General features: G+C 41.7%; 1 protein-coding gene across 8 annotated transcripts in view; it reads left to right on the top strand.

Annotated features, from left to right (window-relative positions):
- The window catches only part of LOC121458907 (cyclin-dependent kinase 14), a 530655-nt gene that overhangs the window by 220185 nt on the left and 285199 nt on the right, over positions 1 to 25271 (top strand). For all 8 annotated transcript variants that reach the window (XR_005975885.1, XM_041668286.1, XM_041668287.1 and 5 more), the window contains one exon: positions 10679 to 10773. Coding sequence is in view for 7 of the 8 variants with exons in the window: in XM_041668286.1 (XP_041524220.1) it covers positions 10679 to 10773 (95 nt within the window). In the remaining variant the exon portion in view is untranslated. The remainder of the gene's footprint in view (positions 1 to 10678; positions 10774 to 25271) is intronic.

Below are 25271 nucleotides of genomic sequence, written 5' to 3'. Positions count from 1 at the left end.
TTGGTTTCTGTTGTCTTGGCTCCTAGCAGATGGTAAAGAGAACTGGCTATAGACTCAGAAAGTAGGCCTTGTAAATGCCCATTCTAGGTCTATTCTGCCTTAAAATAAAGGTAGATTATTTTCCTAGACCTTCCAGGTGGAAAGCTATCTGTTTCTGGAGTTTGCTCATCTTTCAGTTTTGGAGGTTAGAAAAGGCTGGCAGAGGTGATCAGACTTCCTTTCTAAGCTCCAGGTTTATGATCAGTATGTTTGCAGCCTTGAGAACAACAAAGGCACAGAGAGACAATTGCACTGCCTTGTGTGCAATAGCACGTTTTTTTGCTGCGAGTCCTGCAGGTCTTTCCCTTAAATGATTTAGCGACAAAAGGACATGTATTGTCTTCCAGTTAGAAGTCTACCTGAAAGATGGGGTTCCTTCCTCTTCTCTCAGAACTGAGGGAGGGTAAGGAGAGCTCCAGTAAGTGCCTGCTGTGCCTCTTCTGTGCTCTGCTGAGATGCTATGGAAAGGCTTTACAAGGAGAAGGGAATTTGATCAGATAAAAGCAATTTTTAAAAGCTGGTTTGAACAGCAATTTTCCCTTTAGTGTTCTTCTTTTCTTATTGTTATCTCTGAAAAAGTCTTTGCGACAGTGGAAGTGACTCACAACCATCAAGATATAGTTGATACCTTTCTCGGCATCTTAGCATGAGGATCTTCTGCCCCAGCACCTGGAAAAACCTGAACATAAAGGGAATCCAAGGCCACAGGGGAAAATCATGGAACAAAGTTAGGAAAATGAAGACAGAGAAACAGATGATACTTAATTGGATTCCAAAAGCACCATTGATTGTACCACATGAGGACAGAGAAGGCTGGAGTTTGAGGCCTGTGGCCTCATTTCTCAGCCTTAGTGTTTATGACTTTCAATCAAAGGGTTGAGTTCAGAAATCTGGAAGGTGCCATTCACCTATTAATTCGGTGAGGATTACTTCCACTGGGTTTGTTGATTCAGTCTCTTTTGTAGAAGCTAAATTATGGGCGAATTTAATACATGAGACATGATGACACCTTCTAGAAAGGGAAATGCAAGTCCATGGAAGTTAGATATATTTGTACAGGTGGTGGGGATGTGAATGAATGACGCTTGCCATGTTTCTCAAGAGCTGTCTTTCCTGTATGTGAAGGCAGGTAGTGTTGTTGGTCCCAGACACTAAGCACAGACTCTGAGATAGCCCTGCTTTCTTCACTGTAATTGAGACACACAGTACACAGTAGGATTGTTTTGACCTGGGAACCAGATACACCTTCAATTCTTCTGTTGCCAATGATGGAGACAGAGATGAAAAATTTTTGGAAATTTTTAATTTGTAGCAGATAAACCTATTTTTGTGTGTCTGATTTCTTGAAAAGCTGCTATTCTCTTAAGCTATTCTCTCAAACTGAACTTACGTTGTGAACTCAGGTCATAAAATATATAATGTGCAGCTTATCTTTTTACTCATGTGCTTCTCCTAGTAAATCATACCTCCAAATGTCTTCAGCTAGGCATCTGTGGAGTGCTTCTGTGAAATCTAACACCAGCTTTGGCAGCTCCCGATGAGAAGAAAATGGCTTTTAGTGAGAAACTAGAAGCCCCAAATGCAAGCTTTTAAAGTGGCTGTTATTGTTGGTAACCAAGTAGATTTGCTGGTGGTAAGGAGATTTAGAGAATTCTTCTCAGAATAAGACAGGAGAAGCATCTCCCCAAAGACATTAAATAAGATTTTGCTCTCTGTGACTTGACATAAACAAGAATTATTTTTTTATTGCTGCAGCCTCTGAATGTTGCATTAGGAAGAGAGAAATGCAAGCAAGGAGAACCTGGCATTCTGCAGTCTTTCCCAGCACGGTTGGAGGGCAGCCGAAGCTGTTATTGCTCTCATTAGATATTTTGTAAAGAACTTGAACATCCGGGTACAGTGAGAATGGGCCAAGTGTTGCATCATCTGCAGCTGGTTATCTGTGGTCACTGAAAAGGAGGGTGTGGGTATATGTCAGGGGAACCTGGTTAGGTTCTGCATGCTAGTGACCTTGCAATAAGTCACTGGGGTTAGTTGGGGGATTAGGTGAGTGTGGCCTGTCCAGACCTAGGTTTTGCCGTGTCTGTCCTAGCAGTGATGGTGGCGGGACGGCGGGGAAGTAAATGGTTTATGAGTTGTGTACTCCAGGACAGTACTCTTTGACCTGAACTTTGCTATCGTGTGGAACTTCTTCCCATGGGAGTGTTATCCAGTCAAATGAAATGCTTAGCATACTTGAAATCCCAGGGTGGCCTCAACCAAAATCAGCATTTGGTTTCTGTTGTCCCAGCTTCTCCTGCCTGGCTGCTGATCTATTTGTACTTTCTCCAGACAGTGAGGTATCTGTTTCTCAAAGTGATGCTCCTCTGGCATTTGACAGCACACCTTCCAGTTTCCCTGACTTTGAAATTGTGGTGTGATTCAAAGGCCATACATCCACGACCTTACTAATGTTTTATTCACATAGAGGTCCTGTGCGTTGACTTTTTTGCCTTTTTGAACTCAACGTAACAAAACTGCATGCCAAAATACTATTAAAAGTGTAGAGCCAAGAATTTTTTTTACCTTCTAGCTTAGGAGTTTAACTTTTATTTGAGTCTGATATTGTGTCTGTTCCCCCCTCACCCATGCGTGTGTGTGTGTGTGTGTGTGTGTGTGTGTGTGTGTTCAGCCATGCATCTCTTGGCTCTCTCACATGCATTCCGGAAGGCATTAGGACACACAGCCACAACAAAGGAGGCCTTGGCCTTGAACTGACATCTGCTTGTTTGAAAGGATATTAACTGCTTCTTAGTTTCTTTCCTCACCGTGATAAAATGCCCTGACAAAAGCAATCTAAGGGAGATCCAGTTCGTTTTGGTCGCCAGTTCCAAGCCGTCTGGCCTCAGTGCAGGGAAGTACCGTGGCAGGAGCATGGCAGAGCTAGTCGTTCCATTCCCAGTCAAGAGCAGAAAGCAGTGAATGAGTCCATGCCGGTGCTTGGCTGGCCCTCTCCAGTTCTTACGGTTCACAGTCTCCACATCAATTAGAGTAATGAAGATCTCCCCTCATTGTAATTTCTAGAGGTGATTTAGACAATCACACGTGTGCCCATGAGCAGCCCTCATATGTATCAGCTTGACAATTAATATTAGCCATCTGAAGCTATTGATATAGTTTTATATAAAAGAGGTTGATTTAATTCTTGGCCAATAATAATATCATATATGATATAAATGTTTATTCTCAGTCAGAGGACATAGGAGACACACTGCCTCCTTGTGACATGCTTTTCACGGTTCTCACTGTATTTGTAAAAATTGTATAAAAAAAGCATGAAATAATTAAAATAGCTTTTATAGCCAGATAAAAGCCAGTGAGCAGTGGTGGCGCACACACCTTTAATCCCAGCACTAAGGAAGCAAAGGCAGGAGGATCTCTGTGAGTTTGAGGCCAGCCTGGGCTACAGAGCAAGTTCCAGGACAGGCTCCAAAGCTACAGAGAAACACTTGTCTTGAAAACAAAACAAGCCTTCTAGAATCTCTATTCCTAGAGTCTCTTTTGCTCAGAAGCCGGGGTCCAGAGCACAGTCGCCATTGTTCCCACCCCTTTGCTGTGCATTGCTGTGCGCTGCAGTTTCTGCAGCGTTCCCTGTGACGTGTTCGCCTTTGGGAAGAACCACATGCTCCACATTTATGTGCTGCCTGCCTTTGGGAGAGTCGTTCTTGTGGCAAATGGGAACAAGATCAAGCAGACTGTGGTGGGCCAGTGGATGGGAGATTTATAGGCTGAACTGACTGTGGTCTAGACCAGGAGCTGAGATGGTTTACAATGTGAGGATTAATGTTATCTTCATGAAAGTCAGTCTTTAGAAAAGGACTACTTCCAGCCATTTGTGTGTTATGAGAAAGAAGTTGAATTTCTTAGGTGTTGTAATAAGAGCGGCGGGCTACATTCCTGGCACCCAGCCACCCACACGGCTAGCTTTACGCGAAATAATTACACGGAAACTATATTCTTTTAAACACTGCCTGGCCCATTTCTATTAATATGTGTAGCACCGAGGTGCGCTTACCAGGAAGATTCTAGCCTACGTCCATCCTGGGTTGGAGTGTCATCGCGTCTGCCCTGAGAGGAGCTGCATGACTTCTGAGCTCACTTCCTCTTCCTCCCAGCATTCTGTTCTGTTTACTCCTCCCACGTATGTTTTAACCTATGAGGCCAAGCAGTTTCTTTATTAATTAACCAATGACCTTCCTCCATCACTTAGGGATCCTCAGAGTTCTTGAGTTAGAAGGGCAAGAGTGGAGCCCTCTTTCCACTGCTTTTGCCAGTTCTTCAGCACAGGGGATGAGAAGGAAAGAGGAGAGACGTGATGCAGGACACAGGACAGACGTGATGCAGGACACAGGACAGACGTGATGCAGAACAGAGAACAGATGTGATGCAGGACACAGGACAGACATGATGCAGGACACAGGACAGACATGATGCAGGACAGAGGACAGACGTGATGCAGGACAGAGAACAGATGTGATGCAGGACAGAGGACAGACGTGATGCAGGACAGAGAACAGATGTGATGCAGGACAGACGTGATGCAGGACAGAGGACAGACATGATGCAGGACACAGGACAGACATGATGCAGGACAGAGAACAGATGTGATGCAGGACAGACGTGATGCAGGACAGAGGACAGACATGATGCAGGACACAGGACAGACATGATGCAGGACAGAGGACAGACGTGATGTAGGACACAGGACAGATGTGATGCAGTTATGGGGCTTCCTTTTGGTAATTGCTCTGTAGTTCCCTGCTAATCGTTCAGTTAAGCATCTGAATGCTTCTTATTTTAGTCAGTCTGTTGAAAATAAAGAAATTTTCAGAAACATTTTAAATATGAAAATGATACTTCTTTGTCACAAGCAAGTGAAATGATACAGAAAAGTGGGTGTAGAAAATTAAATTCTTTCTTCTCAGTTAGAAAATTGGTTCGATGAGTACTTTCCTTTTTTTTTTTTTTTGTAGCCAGTGCTTTGCTCTTTCACGGCAGCTTGGTTGATTTGAATATTGATGGTGGAAAAGGCAGCAATGCATTTGTGAAGATTTCTTAGTCACTTTGAATCAGTTAGGCTTCGGTGGGTTGAACCATGCTTCACATTGTCGCAGTTTTGGTGGTTAAGCCACACTAATAGAGGGGTCTGTTCTTCGAAGCGTTATAGGAAGTCTTCGGTATTGTGTGTGTGCTGCAGTGTGGAAGTCATTTCTAGATGACTGACCTTTGCAGTAGTCAAGGGCTGGATAAGTGGGTTATTGGTGTCAAAGGGGTGGATGGAAGCTTCAAAGTCCAATAGCGTGCTCCACATTTGTGTCATTGGAGAACTCAGAGAGGCTGAGCAGTTGGAATATGCAGGGGGATTGAATCTTGCCCTTGTGCCTACAGGAAAGCAAGGCTAAGAAACAAATAAAACAGTATGTATACTTTGGAGGCAAAGGCAGGTAGTATTAAAGTATTCCTAACCTAGTTTTACCTTTTCACACTTGAAGGACATCTGTGACACAAAAACATTATTCTTGGGCCTGTGTGGGATTTATGTCTATAGGATGCCATATTTACTTTAGCCTCATGTTTTGGATGAGCTATGACTTCTCTCCTACATAACTCAGGGAGTATGTATATAGAAACTGCAAAGAGCAGCCTGGGGAGACGACTTACTCGAAGCGTTGAGTCAAATTCCCCCAGAACCTATTAGAATGAAAGAAAGAAAGAAAGAGAAGAAGGAAGGAAGGAAGAAAATCTAGCAATTTAGTGTGCCGGTAGTCCCAGTGCACAGAGACAGAAGGGTATCTGAGGCTGTCCAGCTAATCTGACTAAAATGGCAAATTCCTGGTTCAGTGAGAGACCCTGCCTCAAAAAATAAGGAGAACCAAGGAAGACACACAGTGTTGACCTTTGGTCTCCACACACATATGCATGCACATCGTGTAAACTGGTACACAAACACACACCCCCACACACACACATAAAAGACGAATATAAGTTTGAAGCTATAATCATACTTTTTATTAGCCTGAGGTTCTTTCTCTCTTTCTTGTTGTGTATTTATTGTGTAATATGTATTTGTGTAATACTGTGTAATATTGGATATCACTAAGGGAAGAACCAGAAATGAGGGGAACTGTGGCATGTGTAATTATTTTTCAAGCTTGTATCCAGGTAGGCAGCCCGCGTTATAAAATGCGGGCAGAGTGTCAGGAGCCATCCATCAGTCTTCGGGTACATGCTTGCTCTCATTCCGTGTAAACCAAGTCCCCACCACAGACACAAGAAAACAATGAGTCATCTCTTCCCCCTCGACTCCTCCAGTTCATCCTTAGGATTTTCCCATTCTCAGTATCTTAATTTAGAAAATAGTCAGAATCCATCAGCAAGTAAGATAGGAGTTCTCAGTTGAAAGTTGTTACTGTTTATAGTAAAAAAACATGAGTTTCGGAGTGCAAGCTGAAAAAATTTTTTTATCTGTTCTTTGTAGAATGAGATAGGGTTTATCGATATTTATTATTTTGGGGAAAAATCAGGTACCACTGGTAAGAACACAGAAAAGATGACAGGAAATGGGAAATGTCCTATTTCTTTTCCAATGCTGAAGTTACAGAGATGTGTTTTGTGTCTTCAGTCTTTTCTTCCTGAGGAGAAGCAGACATTTTCATATTCTAAAGATGGGTTCCTTACCTCGTTATAAACAGTTTTTATCAGTTACACTGGAGATTTAATCAAACCTACCTACTTTAATTTCATGTATTGGTTCAGATTCTCTTTTTATCATGATAAGATTGAATTTTAGATAAAATTCACCCCCTTTCAATCTGTGTTCTCAGTGTGGGAGGTCCCCAGTGTGACTGATTGATGCTATGTGTGAAGTTGGCACCTCGATGGTGGAGTTCCCTGCATCCCACAGTTACCTTTTAGACTTTCCGTCATATTGTTGTGACATCAGAGCCCCAAAACTATGATTTTCACCTTCAATCCTAATTCAACATTTTGTATCATACACAATGATGTCATTTCAAACCTCCCTGGTAAACGGATTTTGAAGTGTTGCTGGATTGTTGATTAAGCTTTGTGCAGAAAGGAAGTCTACTGAGTAACCAGTGCAAATGTTGCAGGATTTGATTTGTTTGCAAACTGAGAAAATAACACATGGTATACTTATGATATAGTTAAGTCTACAAGGGTGTTATTTTGACTGTTCGTTGTGGAGAAGGAGAGCCTGGCTCCAGAACTCACTGGTGCGTTGGATTGGCTTGGCACCCGTGAGACTTATTTGCCTTGATGGCAGCCGGAACTACAGCATCGGGCACCTGCTGCAACAGAGGCTGCTGGCTTGGCAGCCACAAAGCGGGTCGTGTCTCTCACCTGTCCTCGTGTTGGTAGATTGCTGGCCGTTTTCCACTGTCACCACCGTCAGATGCCATTTTTCTGTCATCACCTTTGGAAATTGTGGCTCTGTCCCTTCCCAGTTATAGATTCATTACGTTAATCTCAAAAAGAGCACTTTCAAATAGTGATACTTACTTCGCTGCCAGTGTGCTGAGAAAGCAGACGCAAACATAATCTGGCCTGTACACACTGTCAAAATGGAGACCTGTTCAAAAGGTGTTTGGAGGCTTTTAAACATCCTATGACACCGGTCAAATGACAGAAATATTTATTTATGTGACATTAGAGTTTTTCAAGGAAAATAAAAGCTTTACCCCAGATGAGAATTAGCAGGCATTTGTTGTTGCTGAAATCGTGAGGAAAGCACAGTACGTAATACATAGTGGGTGTGAAGATATTATTTTGAGAAATAAGAAAGGCTTTTGGAGGAAGAAGTGGTAAAAGAAAGGCAATAATGGGAGACGTGGGGATGAACAAGCCAAGCCAGAGGTCGGGTGAGCATGGGATTCCTGATGCAGTCAAAGCCTCAGTTCTGTTTCAGAGTTTTCTCCGTCCAGATGGGTCATCACTAACCTTGACAGCATAGGAGAGCACTGAAAAATGAAATTGGACAAGATTACAAACAATGGGATATAATATATTCCAGAAACCTGCCTCACACAGCCAGGGTCCTTTGGTTCATTGTGATTTCCGTAGGTCCTTCGTTTGTTTCCTTTGGAGGTCCTCCTGTGTGGAATAGTAGGTGTTAGGCTCTGTTCTGGCCATCAATTCCAAATACCCTGCTGTGATCCAAGTTAAAAGCCTCTCCTGAAGTCAGCTTCAAAACTCAGAAAAAAAAAAAAGCTGCAGAAGACAACCAGCAAATGTGTATTTGTTCTCCAAATTAATAGCTGAGTCCTAGCAATGTATTAGGGCTTTAATGGTTCAAAGCTGACGAGAGAGTTAAATAATTAAAAGACAGATTATAAATTACTAGGATGAACAATAATGATATATTTGAATTTCTTATAATTTCAGACTATGGCCTTATTCACAAATTTTTAAAGGAACTACAAGGTCAAAATCATCAATATATTTACAAATCATTGCTTGTTAAATCTAAATATTGCATTTATTTTTACATGTTTCTAAGTCCATGAGAGAATGTAGGAATCAGGGCTAGAGACATAGCCCAGAAGTTGAGTGTACACCGCTCCTAGAAATGAATGGCAGCTAGTCAATGTGAGTTCCTTCCATGTGCCGCCTTGTGTACAATAGGGATGCTCCAATAGAAGAAATGTCCTTTGTGTTGTGGAGCAGGAGGTTGGTAGCCTGCTCTTGATTCATCGCACAGACACTCCCCTAAAGCACAGGTGATTCGTGCCTTCAGGATCAATAGAAAACCATAGCAAGCTTGTGGGTACGGAGACCAGTGCTGGGGAGGCCGAAGAGAAGGTTAAGAAACTGAAAAGGGACAGAGATGTTGGGTTTTTTTGAAGCTCAGGATAATGCTGGAGAAGAAGGAAGCTAGAGTCAGTGTGCACGGCAGCACTGTTTACAGAGAGGAGTGCTGGCCCAGCAAAGCGTCACCTCTGTGGAGCTGAGGCCGTCTAAAGAAAGGCCAGTCCACTCCAATGATGCTGAAAACAAAGAAGGAAGGACAGGGAAACAAGAAAGATCATGCGGGATGGAAGAGGACACTCACCTCTCAGCTTGACACCAATTGTATAAAGGGGGATAAAAGTGTCGAGAGAGAGGACTCTCAAACAAGGCCTCCAGTCCAGTTAGTGAGCAAGAGAAGAACAAAGGAGTCTGCGTCTTAAAACACAAGAAGAGAAAAAAATCTCTGCACTTTATCTAATGGGTCACACCAGAAACCCACCATAAAACTAAAGAAAACCATACAGAAGACTGTGATAGGAATTAAATATTTTTTCTTTAGCCCTTTGAATATACGAAACAAACAGAAAGCCTTGTTGGATTGAAAATACCAAGCTCAGCAGAAAGCGAGGAAGAAGAAAGGAGAAAATGAAGTAAAGTGTGTGTTAGTTGAACTCCCGAGAAACATAGAAGATTAAAAAAAATAAATAAATAAATGAAAACTAAATTGCAGGGTGTTCAGGGGAAATGTAAATGGCAGGCAACCATACATTTAATATCTACAGTAAATGTAAGTGGCCCAACCCCATCAAGTGAAAATCAGACATGGGCAGGATGGCATTTAAAAACATATGCTGTGGGTAAACCTTTACTCAGTATGCCAGAATTGGTAAGACGGACGGAAAAGGACCATAAAAGATCCACCATGTCAGCAATTTCATTCAAGCTGGACGGGCCACACAGGGTTAAGGGCAGAGCATCAGATACTTCCAGCAACCAAACGATACACAGCCATAAAAGGGTCAGTTCACAAAGAATCTAAGGGCATATGCAGTGAGCATCAGCACTTCGGAGCTTGAAGCAGGGCTGCCGAGATGGTGCAGTAGATAGAAGGCGCCTGCCATCCAGCCTGGCAACAGGCGGGGAAGAGTACTGATTCCTGCAAGAAGACCTCTGACCTCCGCATACGCGCATGTGCACAGGTGCATGCGCACTAGCTTGCCTTCCATTGCTGTGACGAGCACTCTGCCCCAAAGCACATTCTGTTCCTTACATCGTATGGGCAATAGTCAATAACAGACAGAAACCAGAGCAGAAACCCCTGCAAGCTAGGAACGTGAAGAAGACATGGTGGAGAAATGCTGGGCTTACCGTCCTGTCCCTGCCTTCCGCTCTCATGGCTTTTCTACCGAGCCCAGCTACACTTGCGTAAGGAATGGTGCCGCTAGCCACAGGCCGGCCCCTCCCGTGTCAGTTAGCAGTCAAGAAAATGCTCCATAGACATTCGCACACTCCAGTTTGACTGAAGTAGCCTCCTAAATGAGACACCCTCAGATAACCGTGGGCTGTCAGGATGACAGCACAACCTAAGTTAGGACATTAACAAACACACAAAGTAAATAAATGTAAAAAAAATAAGAAGCAAAAAAAAAAAATAAAACAACTACAGAACTTAAAAGATAATTTCATCACGCCACAATTTTAGTTGTTAATTTCATTCACATTGCCCTCTCGATAGCTGTCCTATGGGCGTAGAGCATGGGAAACGGATGGGTCTCATCTGGCAGTGAGCGCACCGGTAACGTGACATGGCTGACTAATGGTCACTTGTTTCTCTGCCCACTTTGTCTTTCAGCGTCGCTGTTGAAAGGCTTGAAGCACGCAAACATCGTGTTGCTTCATGACATCATCCACACCAAGGAGACGCTGACGCTTGTCTTTGAGTACGTGGTAAGTGGAATCAGAGTGCCGTCTAGCTAAGTACGAATCAAAATCTTACAGTGATAGCGTTTGATGTTTTAATGGCCATCCTGAGATGAGTGGGTTTTCTGAGTACATGTGACATTGTTTTGCGTAAAATCATGGCCCCGTGAGAGATTTTTGAGTATGTCTCTTAAAAGAAGGTCCAGAAAATTGTCAAGTTGCCTTTTCCTTGGAATTTGTAACGTAGTTTCACAAAAGCATCCTTAAGATATATATCTATATCTGTATATAAATATATAGAGATATATTGGCAGGAGTTGGGGATGGATCCAGACACTTGAAATTTAGGTTTCAAGTCTTTCCTCCTTAGTTATTTCAGCTATTAACTAAAGCTTCCAATTTATTTAGCATACCATGTAACAATCTTCTTGTGTTGAGGGTGTCACTGCGGGAAGACCTGAACTTCAACTGGTAATTAATCTTTCTTCATTTCCCTCACTAAAACATATGGTGTTTGTGTAGCGCCGTCTCAGCCTTTAGCTGTGGAATCATGAAATGTAACCATGATAATTAGCATCCCAGCCTTCACAGATGGATCTGAGAGCATGTAATTTATAAGATACAAATGACACCAGTGCCGACTTTTTATTGTGAAGAACAGCTACTGGGATTTTGACTGTATTAAGGTCTCTTTTTTATAATTAGGGTTTTATTTAAATAATTCTCGTCTTTCAGAGCTAGTTCCAGGACAGGAACCAAAAGCTACGGAGAAACCCTGTCTTGAAAAATCCAAAAAAAAAAAAAAAACAAAACAAAAAAAAACAAACAAAACAAAAGTATAAAAGAATGAATATTTGAAGCATTTTATATCTTCCTAATGTCTGCCTGTGTCTGTTATCATTCGAAAATTGTTGTCTCCTGAAGAAGCCATTCATCCTGTGTATTTACATATAAATGATTGATACATTTGAATAATATGGTAATGTGTAACAAGGATAGCTAGAGCTAGCGAGTTGCATATATTATGTGCTACCAAGAATGGAAGCAGATTCACACATCAATACAAATATAATTTCTTTTGTCTCCTTCATGAGTTGGAGTCAATAATGTATTGAGCTGACTTAGGCTTGTAACTTTCCATTCATGTTTTCTAGTATGTCTGATTTACATGTTTCAATGAAATCTAGATTTTTCTATTTATACCGTCTTCCACAATGCTTTACAGAAAGAGTGTTTATAGATGTACTTATTCCCTCCCTCAAATTGGGCAATTAAATTAGAAAAAATAAACAAGTTTGGGACACCTATATTAATGGACCTTATGTTGATTTCCGTGTACAGTCCACTGATGTGAAGTTAAACACAGACATATGTATGTGTTAATTAAGTTAATGTGTACACATAATCATATATGCACACATCTGCTTGTGGTTGTGTTTTTTAGTGTACTCTGAAATCAGCATCAAACATTGCAATCTAAACGTTCTCAAGCTTTTTTGATGATACTACCTTATTTTAAAGTTGGTGATATCAAACTTATTTTATGAGCAGCATTGATTTTGCTGTTCCACGTTACTTCTCGCTGCTCCTGGTGGCACATAACACCAGCTTCTCAGGAGACTGAGGCAGGAGAGTCATAATAAATACAAAGCCTGCCTGGCTAGAGAGAAAATTGAAGGCCAGCCTGGTGAAGTTGGCGAGATCCTGTGCCCACAGGGAGTGGTATGGAGAAATGCGGCTCCATGATTAGATCTCTGTTGCTGCGGTAGATAGAATGCCTTAAAACAATGCGTGGAAGGGTTTATTTTCACATAAGCTTCCAGAAGGGGTGAATCTGTCCTGGGGTGAAGCAAGAGAGTTGGGTTGTTTTTTTTTTAGACTCTGGTGTGTCTTTGCTTTTATATTAGAATTCCATTTTTAGCTGGGGAGGCACGGCAGCAAGCAGCAAGCCTCGAGGCAGGAGCAGGAAGCTGAGGGCTAATAGCGTGGACTGTAAAGCACAAAGCTGAAGGCAAACTGGAGAGTGGTGAGAGTGTGAACTCCCGAAGCCTGGCATCATGGATGCTCTTTCTTCATCCAGGCCACAGTGCTCCATAACCTTCCCAGTCAGTGCCATCAGCTGGGGTCCAAACAGTCCAATATGTGAGCCTGCGGGGGCATTAGTCATTCAAACCAGCACAAGTTCATGCCTAGTTGTAAAAGACCGTGGGATCAATCTTGGCCACCACCAAAACAAACAAAAAACCAAGAAAACAAATAAAATTTTATGAAAGGACATAGTTATATAGTATAAGGGAAAATAATCAATATGTCACACTCTTAAAACCCTAGATGTAAAGTTAAAACAAGAGAGTTTGACAGTTTTTTGGGCACTGCTACATCTTTGTTTTTCATTACAATTATTTTCACTGTCTTTCTGAGGTGCATCCATGAGCCTCACTACACAAAGGGTTCTTATTTATGACAATGCCCATGCAATGTAATGTATTTCTACCCCTTTCTTTGATAGAGAACCCTAATCCTAGTTCTTTTATTCCCACAAGTGACAATTTAGGTTTCTGAAAGCCTTCTGAAGGCCAGAATAATGAAATAAGTGAGAGAATGTCAGTGATATGGGAAAATCCTCAAGGAAATGACTTTGGAGCTAATTAGCACAGCAATCCAGTGACTAATAGAACTTTGTTGATCCTCTCAAATACCTTGGAAAGTTAAAACATTGTGAAACTGAATTCTTACCAACTTTCCCTGTGTGCATATGTAATGATATCGAAGCTTGGAAGCTGGAGTTTGTTGGCCTAGGGCTCCCCAGGTGGCTTGCGTCTAAGTGGCAGGTCGCAGGGTCTCTGCTAAGTATGCTTCCAGAGCTGCTTCCATCTCATAGATGGAGATGCTAAGGGTCACCTCTAATCCGGAAAAGACAAGCAGGCTTGGGAAGGAAGCTGCTTCCTAATGGTCTAAGACACTGGGGCAGCGCTCTGTATTTCAGGTATGGGTTTAATCTTGAAAGAGAAATATGATAGCATTTGGAATCATTGACTCCAGAATACATTTAGTTGTGACAGGGCTAACAAAATTGTTCTTCTACTTAAACAGAAAGCTTAAGCAATTGAGTTTTTATGCTCACTGGGTTTTGTCGAAGACAAATGAGTGCCACGTTGTATTTAACAGTATGATGAAAAATGTAAGACATATTCCATAAGTGGGAATAAGAATATTAATAGTAAACACAATTATAGAAATGTATGTTGCCATTAATTTCATAATCATTGTGTTTTGCTTTAAATTGCAAAAGAGCAAGCCATCTGGAACATCATTTTTCATTGCGTATTTAATGACGTACAAAAAGAAGCAAAAGCCAAGCATGGTAGCAAATGCCTTTAATCCCGACACTCGGGAAGTAGAGGCAGGCAGAGCTCTCTATCATGTAGACCTGGTCTACACTGAGAGTTCTAGGCCATTCTGGGCCACTTAGTAAGACCCTGTCAAAAATAAATAAACCAAAAAATTGAATGAAGTTATCAGACGTGGACAAAGTTTTGATTTTACAAGATATATAAGTTATAGAGATTAATGTATGATATTGTGCATATAGGAGTTTGGTAGAAGACCAGACATTCCCTCAACTATTCATGCCACCAAAACATGAATAAACATAGGCAAAAGGATACAATTATGTAGGAGATGTCCATGTCTAATAACTTTGTTGCTTTGATTGTGGTGATGGTAACATGGGTATGTGTGGATCATGAGTCTTCAAAATGCGTAGGTGGAATATATGCAAATGTTAGTCTGTGAGTTACTTCTCAAAAAGCGACAGGAGGAAAACCTAGAAATTCATAGCTAATCCCAATAAAAATCGATGTGGTCATTTTATTTCTCCTGCTATGATCCAAACTAATATGGAATGTATTTTAAAACTTAAAACTGTAAGATTGTGACTCATGAGAAAAAGACAGTGCAACCAAAAATCATATAAAATGATTGAAAGATCACCAAAAATGTCATGGCTCTATTAGTTTTATAAAACACTCCATGAATGTTGTCCAATTCAATTGTGATATTATAATGGTTGTTACTTTAACACGCTAAGTCTTGGCTTACTTTTTCACTCATTAATCATTAAGTATGGCTCAGTTATGAATTAATGTAGACTACAGAACAGAGGTCTATGACCTGGACACTGGGACACTCCCGCATCAGTGGTCACAATGCTGAGGACACTCTCTTGTCGGAAACCCAGCCTGATTTCTAAATGAGCCAAGGTTTATGAGGGCAGTGATTAATTCTCCCAGGCACATCAGGCTATCTGGGGCATCTGAAATTGTTAAATGTTTTTGTACACACACCCACCCCTCCCCTACACACACACACACACACACACACACACACACACACACACACGGAGGGAGGGAGAGAGAGAGAGAGAGAGAGAGAGAGAGAGAGAGAGAGAGATAGATACAGGAAGGGACAGAAACTGCAGAGACAAAATTTTCATCACTTTAACTCATAAATCATCATTTAACTCGTATTTCATTTTCCCACCTAGCTGATCTACATTCCAGCTGTATTTCTCACATCTAAACTTTTTTTTCTACATAAGCAGGCATAGCAGCTTCAAACAATGGCATGGCTACAGATCCATAGTTGTGTCCGAGCAATTAAAGACTCTCTGTTCAAAACAAATGTGCCGATCAGAGTTCCCTATTGCAAAATGGATCTCCTTCTTCTTGGCTGATTCAGACATGAAAGTCCTGCAGGGTTATTGTGGCCGGCAGCCTGATAACCGGACTTTAAAAACAAGAAAAATCAGGTGACTCTGGCCAGTCAGACCTAGAGCAAGAATTATAGCTGGGAAGTGTGCTCTGAGCACCTGCTGCCATCGGAAGTGTTGAAAACATACTCAGTTGCGTGTATGGCTTTCCTGGGATAATAGAGTAGCCACTCTGCTAATGATGTCAAAATAGCCTCTGCAGCCTCACGCGTCTTTGGGCTCTTGCCATCCAAAGATGAGCCAGAATTGTTTCAGTGTAGTTGGCTGAAGTGAAATCCCATGGCATGGTTTGGCTGTACTGGAGCCCACAGGACTGTGTGTCCAGTGTTTCGTGATGGCAGACAGATCCTGCTTATCTTCAAGATTCACAGAATAGGCTGGTCTTAGTGGCACATGCGCTTCATTTTAGCACTCTGGGTGACATAGGCAGAGATCTCTGTGAGTTTCAAACAGTCAGCACTATATAGTAAAACCCTATCTAAATAAATAAATACATACATACATACATACATAAATTCACAAAGCTCAGCGGCGGTTTTCCCAGCATGCAGTGCACATTCCAGTGTAGTGCCTGCTCCCCGTGGTCCCCACCGGCTCATAAGCAGTCACTGCATCAGCTGCATTACTCAGTTACAGGTAAGAATGTGAGGTGAACTGCAGGGGGCACTCTCACATATCTTCCCGTAGTGACTTTTGTGAAATCCTCTAAGTTGTAAGTAGTCGAGCGTGAATCTAGTTTTAAAAATGTGATTTAAGATAGAGCTCTACATCTATAGATATACAGCATAACACAGAATATTGGCAGAGTTCCAAACTATAGTTCAGTATTAAATTTTGAGACTCTTCATTCTCATTAAGTGTTATTTGATTGTCCTAGGGTTTGATTTGATCGTTCCAAGAGCTCTAATGAGATCTGAACCAACAGAATGGCCATGAAGTCTGCTTCTCAGGTCACCGTGCTGATCTGTTTATGTCTGCATCAGCAGTTTCTCCCAAACCCATTGATGAATGCATTGGCATGAGCCAGGAAGTCAGCTGGGGAATGCTAGAGGGCAGTGCCCTTCACCTCTCTCTCCGTGTGTCATAGTTAGGGATTCTATGAAGAAGTGGTAATGATGTGCTCTACCACCTGCGTTTGCATACGCAGCACCCATAATTAACAGTTAGAGTGATGTCATCAAGGGTCAGAAAGTAGCCTGTGAAATGACGAGTCCAGCCTTCAAGGTACATTCGGTGTGAAACAATCTCTTTGGCTGTTTCCTACAGGGCAGTTTAGCTGAATATTAGAAGAAGACAGTGCAAGCACATTTACGTAAAAATGATTCGTGTAAAACAAGACTGGTAATTTCCTTGCTCCCGTGTGAGCTGGCACTGAGATGTGACAGGAGACGACAGTAGCAGGGCAGAGTGTGTGTGTTGACAGAAATTGGAGCAAAGCAGGGCTGACGCAGGTCAGCTAATAGGATGGCAGGGTGGCAGCCGTAAGAGAGAAGAGCAACGCAGAGAGGAGAGGGAAGCGGTGCCTGTGCTCGAGAGAGGCTGCAGAGGCCAAGGGCGAGACTTCCAGGAGGCCTGTTGTAGCATTCCAGTGCTCTGTGTTACTAGTAAATTAAACTTGGCATCTCTTAGAGTGTGTTTATTCATCAGGATGACTAGAACACAGCTGAAATTCAGTGCGTCTGTATGTGTGTGGGGAAGGTGTTCCTAGCCTGTGCTGTGTGCATTGCACCAAAATGTTATTAGAGTGTCTTAGTACATGGAAGTCATGGTCCCTCCTGGAACATTGGAGTTCTCATAAGATCCCCCTGTTTTACTGATAAAGAAAACTGGGTTCATTCACGTACTTTCTGCTCTTTCCTGTAGCTGTGTCCTGCCATCTGTTGAGTCTGTGTGATGATGGACAGGTCCCGTTTCCCATCAGAATTCACAAAGCAGGCTGACTTTAGTGTTAGTCCAGGTATCCTCAAGTTAGATCACAAAGGACAAAGTTTTGCAACCATTACATAAATCTGTCTCATTTGGCATCATTTTTTGTAAACAAACTAAAAATTTTATGGTCATTCACTTGATCATTAATTGACTCATTTGTCCTCTAGCGTAAGTGGGCTGTCTTGACAGGCCCTTCCCTCTTGAGTCTAGAGATACAGATAGATAGCCCTAACCCCAGCATGATAGTACACTCTTGTGATCCCAACACTTGGGAGGATGATACAAAAGGATTACATATTTAAGGCCACTTGGACTGCATAGCCAGGACTTCTAAATAACAACAACAACAACTACAAGAAAGCGTACACACAAAAGAACGAACTATTTACACGTCTGTCTGCAGGAAGCCTGGTGATTGTACACTGGTGATGTAGTTGAGAAGCCGCTGGAGTTTAAAACGGCAGCCACACTTCTACGTGCGTGATGGGACTATGGCAACCTTGCAACTTGGTGAAAACAGTGGAAAGTTGGCTTGGACTCAAAGGCTTTCCTTTATCAAAGGTTTTAGTGATGTTTTTATTTTATATATGAAGAACTAGTTGTGTTTAGTGATTACACATTCTGCACGGGAAAGCCGCCATTGAGATGGGAGTGTCGGATGTGGAGGAGCAGATGCAGGCTTTGTGACTGACTGACGGCAGACAGTGGGAAGCCAAGGATTCTGAACCTCAAGGAGAAATTGAAGAAATGAAAAGGAACCAGGCTAGCTTCCAATCAGTGCTCTCTTCGAATTGGTAAAAACAAAGTCAATTAGCTCCTCTTCTCTCCTTTCCCTGGTGACTGTTTTCATCTAATAAGGCGTGCGGTTTCTTCACTCATTTCAGCTGTTTGGTCACTGTCATGTTGGATGCTGGGATGGCAGTGTCTTTTTCTTTGTTCTTGTATCACACTTATATTCTGCGCTGTAGTGTCTTGTCATGTGGTTGCGAGCCGGATTGCATGCCCCAGTCCTCGTTCAGGATTTTAGTTCTATAGTCTAAGATGGAAGTGAGTCTCATCTTTAACTTGCTTAAGAGAATGCCTGATTATCTACAAACAGTTCTATGCATATTCCACTGTATCTCAAACCATTTTGTTTGAATACATTCTGCCTCTTTGGATTTGGTTTGTTTTCATTTTAAATTCTCCTTTTATTTTATAATCCTATCATTAAAAGCACAGGCACTTAGTAGTCCAGAAATCACGTGGAAGATAAGAGCTATAATAAAAAAAAGAGGGTTTCTTGGGAAAGGAAGGCAGTTTTAATTTCTTTTCCTCGCCAGAAATGCTGTTATATTTCTTAAGAAAATAACAATATTACATGAGTGGGCTTGTTAGGAGGTGTGGGAGGCAGGAAAGTGACACATTAAGTAGAATAAAACTATCAAAGCTGATGAGTTCGGAGGAACTAGACACAGCTTTACTTATAAATGCAAGATTTTTAATTTTATGAATGTTCCTAAGATCAGGATGAAGGTAATCAATGATTCCAATCACCTTTGAATTCAGGCTGATTAGGTTAGTAAATGCTTGTAGAAAGCGTCATTGTCAAATTCTAAGTGGGAATGTGCACATTGCTATGTAGCCCACAAAATGGAGTGGAGGTAACATTCCAAAATTCTCACAGCAACTTGAGAAATTTGTATCATTTTAGTGTGTACTACTTTCATTTTGTTGATTGTGCATGCATGCATTCTTCTGTGTGTGTGTGAATGTGTGCATGCATTCATGCCAATGTGTGCATGTATTCATGCATTTGTGTGTGTACATGTGTGTGCATGTGGATGTATTTGTGTGCACACTTGTGTGTGTGTTGACACACAGTCTCTTGTTGCACAGGTTGTTCTTGAACTGCTGATCCTGTATCCCACTTGCCAAACACTGGGATTATAGGCATGTGTCAGAATGCCTAGGTTCTCTTGTTTAAAAGTTGTTATTTTGTTTTTTTTTTTTTAAATGTGAATATTTAGCTCAGGTCACATGGCATTTTAAATTAGTTTCCCTTTTTTTTGCTGTGGTAAGGTGTGTATTTGCCACTGTCAGTATCAGCCATGTATTTGAGGTGGTATCATTGTCAACTCGCGTGGAGATTAGAGTCCTTCAGTTTTACTTCTTTAGGAAGGCAGAGGTATTCACTTCGTATCTTTTATATTAAAACAAATTCTGCTCTTCCTAAACATACTATAAAGCTTCTTTTTACTGTGTCTTAAATATCTTTTGTGAAAATTGTTACTGAAGGTATTTATGTGCATGAGTGTGTAGGTGTAGTGTGTGTACAGTGTCCACAGAGGTGGGAAGAGGGTGCTGGACCCCCTGAAACTGGAGTGGTAGATGCTTGTGAGCCGCCATGTTGGGCGCTGAGAATTGACCCTGGGTCTTCGGCAAGAGCAACATGGGCTTTTAACAGCGGGGCCATCTCTCTTGCCCCCTCTTACTGTCTCTGGTTGGGTGTTTATCTTTGGGACCAGTCATTGCTTTGTCCTAGTTATTTATATAACTACAGAGTTTTGTCCTTTTTGCTCTTTTACCCATTCACTTAAAAGCAGACTCCTGGCCACTGCAGGCCTCCGATTCTTTCATTCCCAATAGCACTGTTGTAATTTCGATTATATTAGTATTCAGTTCTTATGGTATTTGTCATTATGTCTTTGTTGCTGAGGCAGATAACATCCTATGATTGAGCTTCTCTCTCTCTGATCACGCTGCCTCTCCCCGGAAATAATTCTCTACTGATTTTAAGGTTTTTTATTGCTTTAGAACTTTTCAGAGCATAGAGATGATAAGTGTCTGGTTTCCTGGTATGCCCCTGGCCTTTGCTTCGTCTAGAGAGTCACCCTATCCATTTTGTGTTTGCTTGGGGAACATAAATTCTGATCCCGTGCAGGGACAAGCATGGGAAAGTGTTTGCATATAGTTCAGCATTCGCACTTGGTTGACACCTGGGTGTGGCGATTATGGCCAGGAATAATTTCATTCATGGGAAAGTCTTTGCATATAGTTCAGCACTCGTGCCTGCTGGGTGTGATGATTCTGGTCAGGAATAATATTCCATTCACATTGCAGCAGAGTGCTCTGTGTTACTTATTTGCCATTATTTCTCCTTTTTATTTTATAAAGCAATCTTTTTTATTTTACATACCAATCTCAGTTTCCTTTCCCTCCCCTCCTCTTGCTCCTCCCACCCTACTCTCCCCTGTCTACTTCTCAGAGAGGGTATATACATACTTCTCAGAGTGGGAGTCAACAAAGTCTCTCATATTACTAGAGACAGGACCAAGACCCTCCCCACTTTTTCTAGACTGAGAGAGGTAACGCTCTATAAGGAATGGACTCCAAAAAGCCAGTTCATGCACTAGGGATAAATACTGGTTCCCCTCTGAGTAGCCCCCCAAACTGCCTAAGCCACACAAATGTCACCCACATTCAGAGGGCCTAGTTCGGTCCTATGCAAGTTTCCCAGTGGCCAGTCCAGAGTCAGTGGGCTCTCACTAGCTCAGGTCAGCTGTTTCTGTGAGTATTTCCATCATGGTCTTGGCTCCTTTGCTCATAATATCACTCCTCCCTCTCAATGACTGGGTTCCAGGAATTTGGCCCAGTGCTTAGCTGTGGATTTCCACATCTGCTTCCTTCAGTTACTGGATGAAGGTTCTGTGATGACAATTAAGGTAGTTATCAATCTTATTACACAGAAGGGCAGTTAAGGCTTCCTCTCCACTATTGCTTAGATTCTTAGTTGAGGCCACCATCCTGGGAATTTTCCTAGTGCCAGATTTCCCACTATGCCCGTACAGACTCCCTCTATTAAGATGTCTCTCTCCTTCCCTAGCATCTTCACAGCTCAACATTTCTGGTCTCTCCTCCTCCTCCTCTCCTTGTTCAGTCCCCTTCCACACCCCCCATGCTCCCAATTCACTCAGGAGATCTTGTCTATTTCCCCTTTCTGGGGCATCCATGTATGTCTCTCTTAGGGTGCTCCTTGTTTCTTCTCTTCTCTGGGGTTGTGGACTATAGTCTGATTATCCTTTGCTTTATGTCTAATATTCACTCATTAGTGATACATAGTGTGTACGTGCATGGTTGTCTTTCTGGGTCTGGGTCACCTCACTCAGGATGGCTTATTCAAGTTCCGTCCATTTGCCTGCCTATTTCAAGATGTCATTGTGTCTAACTGCTGTTGTATAGATGTGCCACACTTTCTTTATCCACTCTTCAGTTGAGGGGCATCTTGATTCTTTCCAAATTCTGACAATTATGAATAATGCTGCTATGAACATAGTTGAATATTACCTCCTTGTGGTCCTTGTGGTATGAGTGTGCATCCTTTAGGTATATACCCAAGAGTAGTATTTCTGGGTCTTAAGGTGGATTGATTCCTAATTTTCTGAGAAGTTGTCTTGCTGATTTCCAAACTGGATGTACAAGTTTGCATTCCCACCAGCAGTGGACAGCTGTTCCCTTTTCTCCTCTCCAACGTAAGCTGTCATTAGTGGTTTTCATCTTAGCCAATCTGACAGGTGTATGATGGAATCTCAGCATTGTTTGGATCTGCATTATCTTGATGACCAGGGATGCTGAGCATTTCCTTAAAGTGCCTTTAAGCCATTTGAGATACCTCTGTTGAAAATTCTCTGTTTAGATCTGTATCCCACTTTTAAAAAATTGGATTATTTGGTACATGGATATCTAGTTTCTTGGCTTCTTTGTATATTTTGGAGATCATCCCTCTGTCAAATGTGGGGTTGGTGAAGGTCTTTTCCCATCGTATAGGCTGCCGTTTTGTCTTGTTGACTGTGTACTTTGTCTTACAGATACTTCTCAGTTTCAGGAAGTCTCATTTATTACTTGTTGCTCTCAGTATCTGTGTCACTGGGGTTATATTCAGGAAGTGATCTCCTGTGCCAATGCTTTCCCACTTTCTCTTTGATGAGGTTCAGTGTGGTTGGATTTTGTTGAGGTCTTTGATCCATTTGGACTTGAGTTTTGTGCATGGCTGTAGATATGGTTCTATTTGCATTCTTATACATGTCTACATCTGGTTATGCCAGCACCATTTGTTGAACATTCTTTCTTTTTTCCCATTATATAATTTTAGCTTCTTTGGCAAAAATCAGGTACTCATAGGTGTGGTGATTAATATCACAGTCTTTGATTCTGTTCCACTGGTCAATCTGTCTAGTTTTTTTTTCTTTTTTTGTTTTTATTTCTTTTTTTTTTTATTGAGAAAAGGAGAAAAAAAAAACAAGTTTCCACCTCCTCCCAGCCTCCCATTTCCCTCCCCCTCCTCCCCCCTACGCCCCCTCCTCCCACCCTTCTCCCCCTCCCCCCACTCCTTTCCCCCTCCCTCTCCAGACCAAAGAGCAGTCAGGGTTTTCTGCCCTGTGGTAAGACCTAGGACCTCCCACCTCCGTCCATATCTAGGAAGGTGAACATCCAAACTGGCTGGGCTCCCACAAAGCCATCACATTACATAGGATCAAACCCCCGTGCCATTGTCCTTTGCGTCTCATCAGCCCTCATAGTTCGCCATGTTCAGAGAGTCCAGTTTTATCCCATGCTTTTTCAGTCACAGTCCAGCTTGTCTTGGTGAGCTCTCAATAGATCAGCTCCACTGTCTCAGTGGGTGGGTGCATCCCTCATGGTCCCGACTTCTTTGCTCATGTTCTCCCTCCTTCTGCTCCTCATTGGGACTTTGGGAGCTCAGTCCAGTGCTCCAGTGTGGGTCTCTGTCTCTATCTCCATCCATCACCAGATGAAGGTTCTATGATGATATGCAAGATATTCGTCAGTATTGCTCAAGGATAGGGTCATTTCAGGTTCTCTATTCTCAACTGCCCAAGGAACTAACTGGGGACCTCAGCTTGGGCACCTGGGAGCCCCTCTAGGGTCAGGTCTCTTGCCAACCCTAAAGTGGTTCCCTTAACTAAGAATTGTGGTTCCGTGCTCCCCTGTCCAACCTTCCTTTATCCCAATCCTCCTGCTTTCCCAAGGCCCGACCTCCTTCCCTTCTAACTTTTCTCTCCCCATCTCCCCTTACCCCCAACCCACCCCACCCCAAGATCCCAATTTTCTCCCCGGCAATTTTGTCTACTTCCCTTAGCCAAGAGGATAACTATATGTTTTTCCTTGGGTTCCCCTTCTTACTTAGCTTCTTTAGATTCACCTATTGTAGACTCCGTGACCCTTATTTATGGCTAGAAACCAATTATGAGTGAGTACATCCCATGTTCATCTTTTTGGCTCTGTAGTTTTTTTTTTCCCAATACCAAGCTGTTTTTATTACTATGACTCCTTAGTAGAGCTTGAGGTCAGGGATGGTGATGCTTCCAGAAGTTCCTTTATTTTACAGGATTGTTTTGGCTATCCTGGAATTTTTGTTTTTCCATATGACACTGAGTATTTTTATTTCAGGTTTGTGAAGAATTGTGCTGGGATTTTAATGGGGTTTGCATTGAATGTATAGATTGCTTTCGGTAAGATTGCCATTTTTATTGTGTTGATCTTACCTATCCAAGAGCATGAGAGATCCTTCGATTTTTCTGATATATTGTTTAATTTCTTTCCCCAAAGACTTAAAGTTCTTGTCATACAGGTCTTACTGAAGGTGTTTTTCAGCTGTAGAAGTTTCCTGGTAGAATTTTTCAGGTTACTTATGTATACAATCATATCATCTATAAATAGTAAAATTTCAACCTCTTTTCTTCCAATGATCTCCTTTTGTTGTCTTATTGCTCTAGCTAGGACCTCAAGAACTATATTGAATAGATATAGAGAGAGTGGTCAGCCTTATCTTGTTCCTGACTTTGGGGGAATCGCTTTGAATTTCTCTTCATTTAGGTTGATGTTGGCTTGCTGTATTTTGCCTTTATTATGTTTAGGGATGTTCCTTGTATCCCTGATCTCTCCAAGACCTTTATCAAAGGTCTTGATAAATGATAATGAGATGATCATGTGTTTTTTTTATCCGTTTGTTTGACATGTTTTCATATGTTGAACCATCCCTGCATCTCTGAGATGAAGCCTAGATAGTCATGGTGGATGCTTTTTCTGATGTGTTCTTGGATGCGGTTTGCCAGTATTTTATTGAGTATTATTACATCAATGTTCATGAGGGAGATTGGTCGTAATTCTCTTTCTTAGTAATGTCTTTGAGTGGTTTTGATAGCAGGGTAATTGTAACCTTATAAAAAGAGTTTGTCAGTGTCCCTTTTATTTCTATTGTGTGGGATACTTTGAGGAGTATTTGTATTAGCTATTTGAAATTCGCAGAATTCTGTGCTGAAACCATCTAACCCTGGGCTTTTTTTTTGGTTGGGAGAATTTTGATGAGTGCTTCTATTTCTTTAGGGATTATAGATCTATTTAAATTGTTTGTCTGTTCTTGATTTAGTTTTGGTATGTGTTATCTATCTAGAAAAATTCCATTTACTTAAAATTTTCCAATTTTTGTGGGGTCCAAGGTTTTAAAGTATGAGCGGTGATTATTCTCTGGATTTTCTCGGTGTCTGTTGTTCTGTCTACCTTTTCATTTCGGATTTTCATTTCTGAATATAATTTGTATTTTCTCTTTCTCCCGTTTGGTTAGTTTAGATATAGGTTTTTCTATGTTGTTGATCTTCTCCGAGAACCAATTCTTTGTCTCTTGACTGTTTGTATTGTTTTCTTTGTTTCTATTCTATTGCATTCAGCCCTCAACTAGATTATTTCCAGGCATCTGCCCCTCCTGGGTATTTTTACTTCTTTTTGTTCTAAAGCTTTCAGGTGTGCTGTTAAGTCCCTAGTGTGAGAT

This window comes from Microtus oregoni, unplaced genomic scaffold, assembly GCF_018167655.1.
Source record: "Microtus oregoni isolate MIOR12 unplaced genomic scaffold, Mior012 000018F_ref0000195, whole genome shotgun sequence".
In the NCBI taxonomy this organism is placed as follows: Eukaryota; Metazoa; Chordata; class Mammalia; order Rodentia; family Cricetidae; genus Microtus; species Microtus oregoni.
Note: the sequence above shows the minus strand (reverse complement) of the source record. Positions and strands in the feature narration are given on the sequence as shown.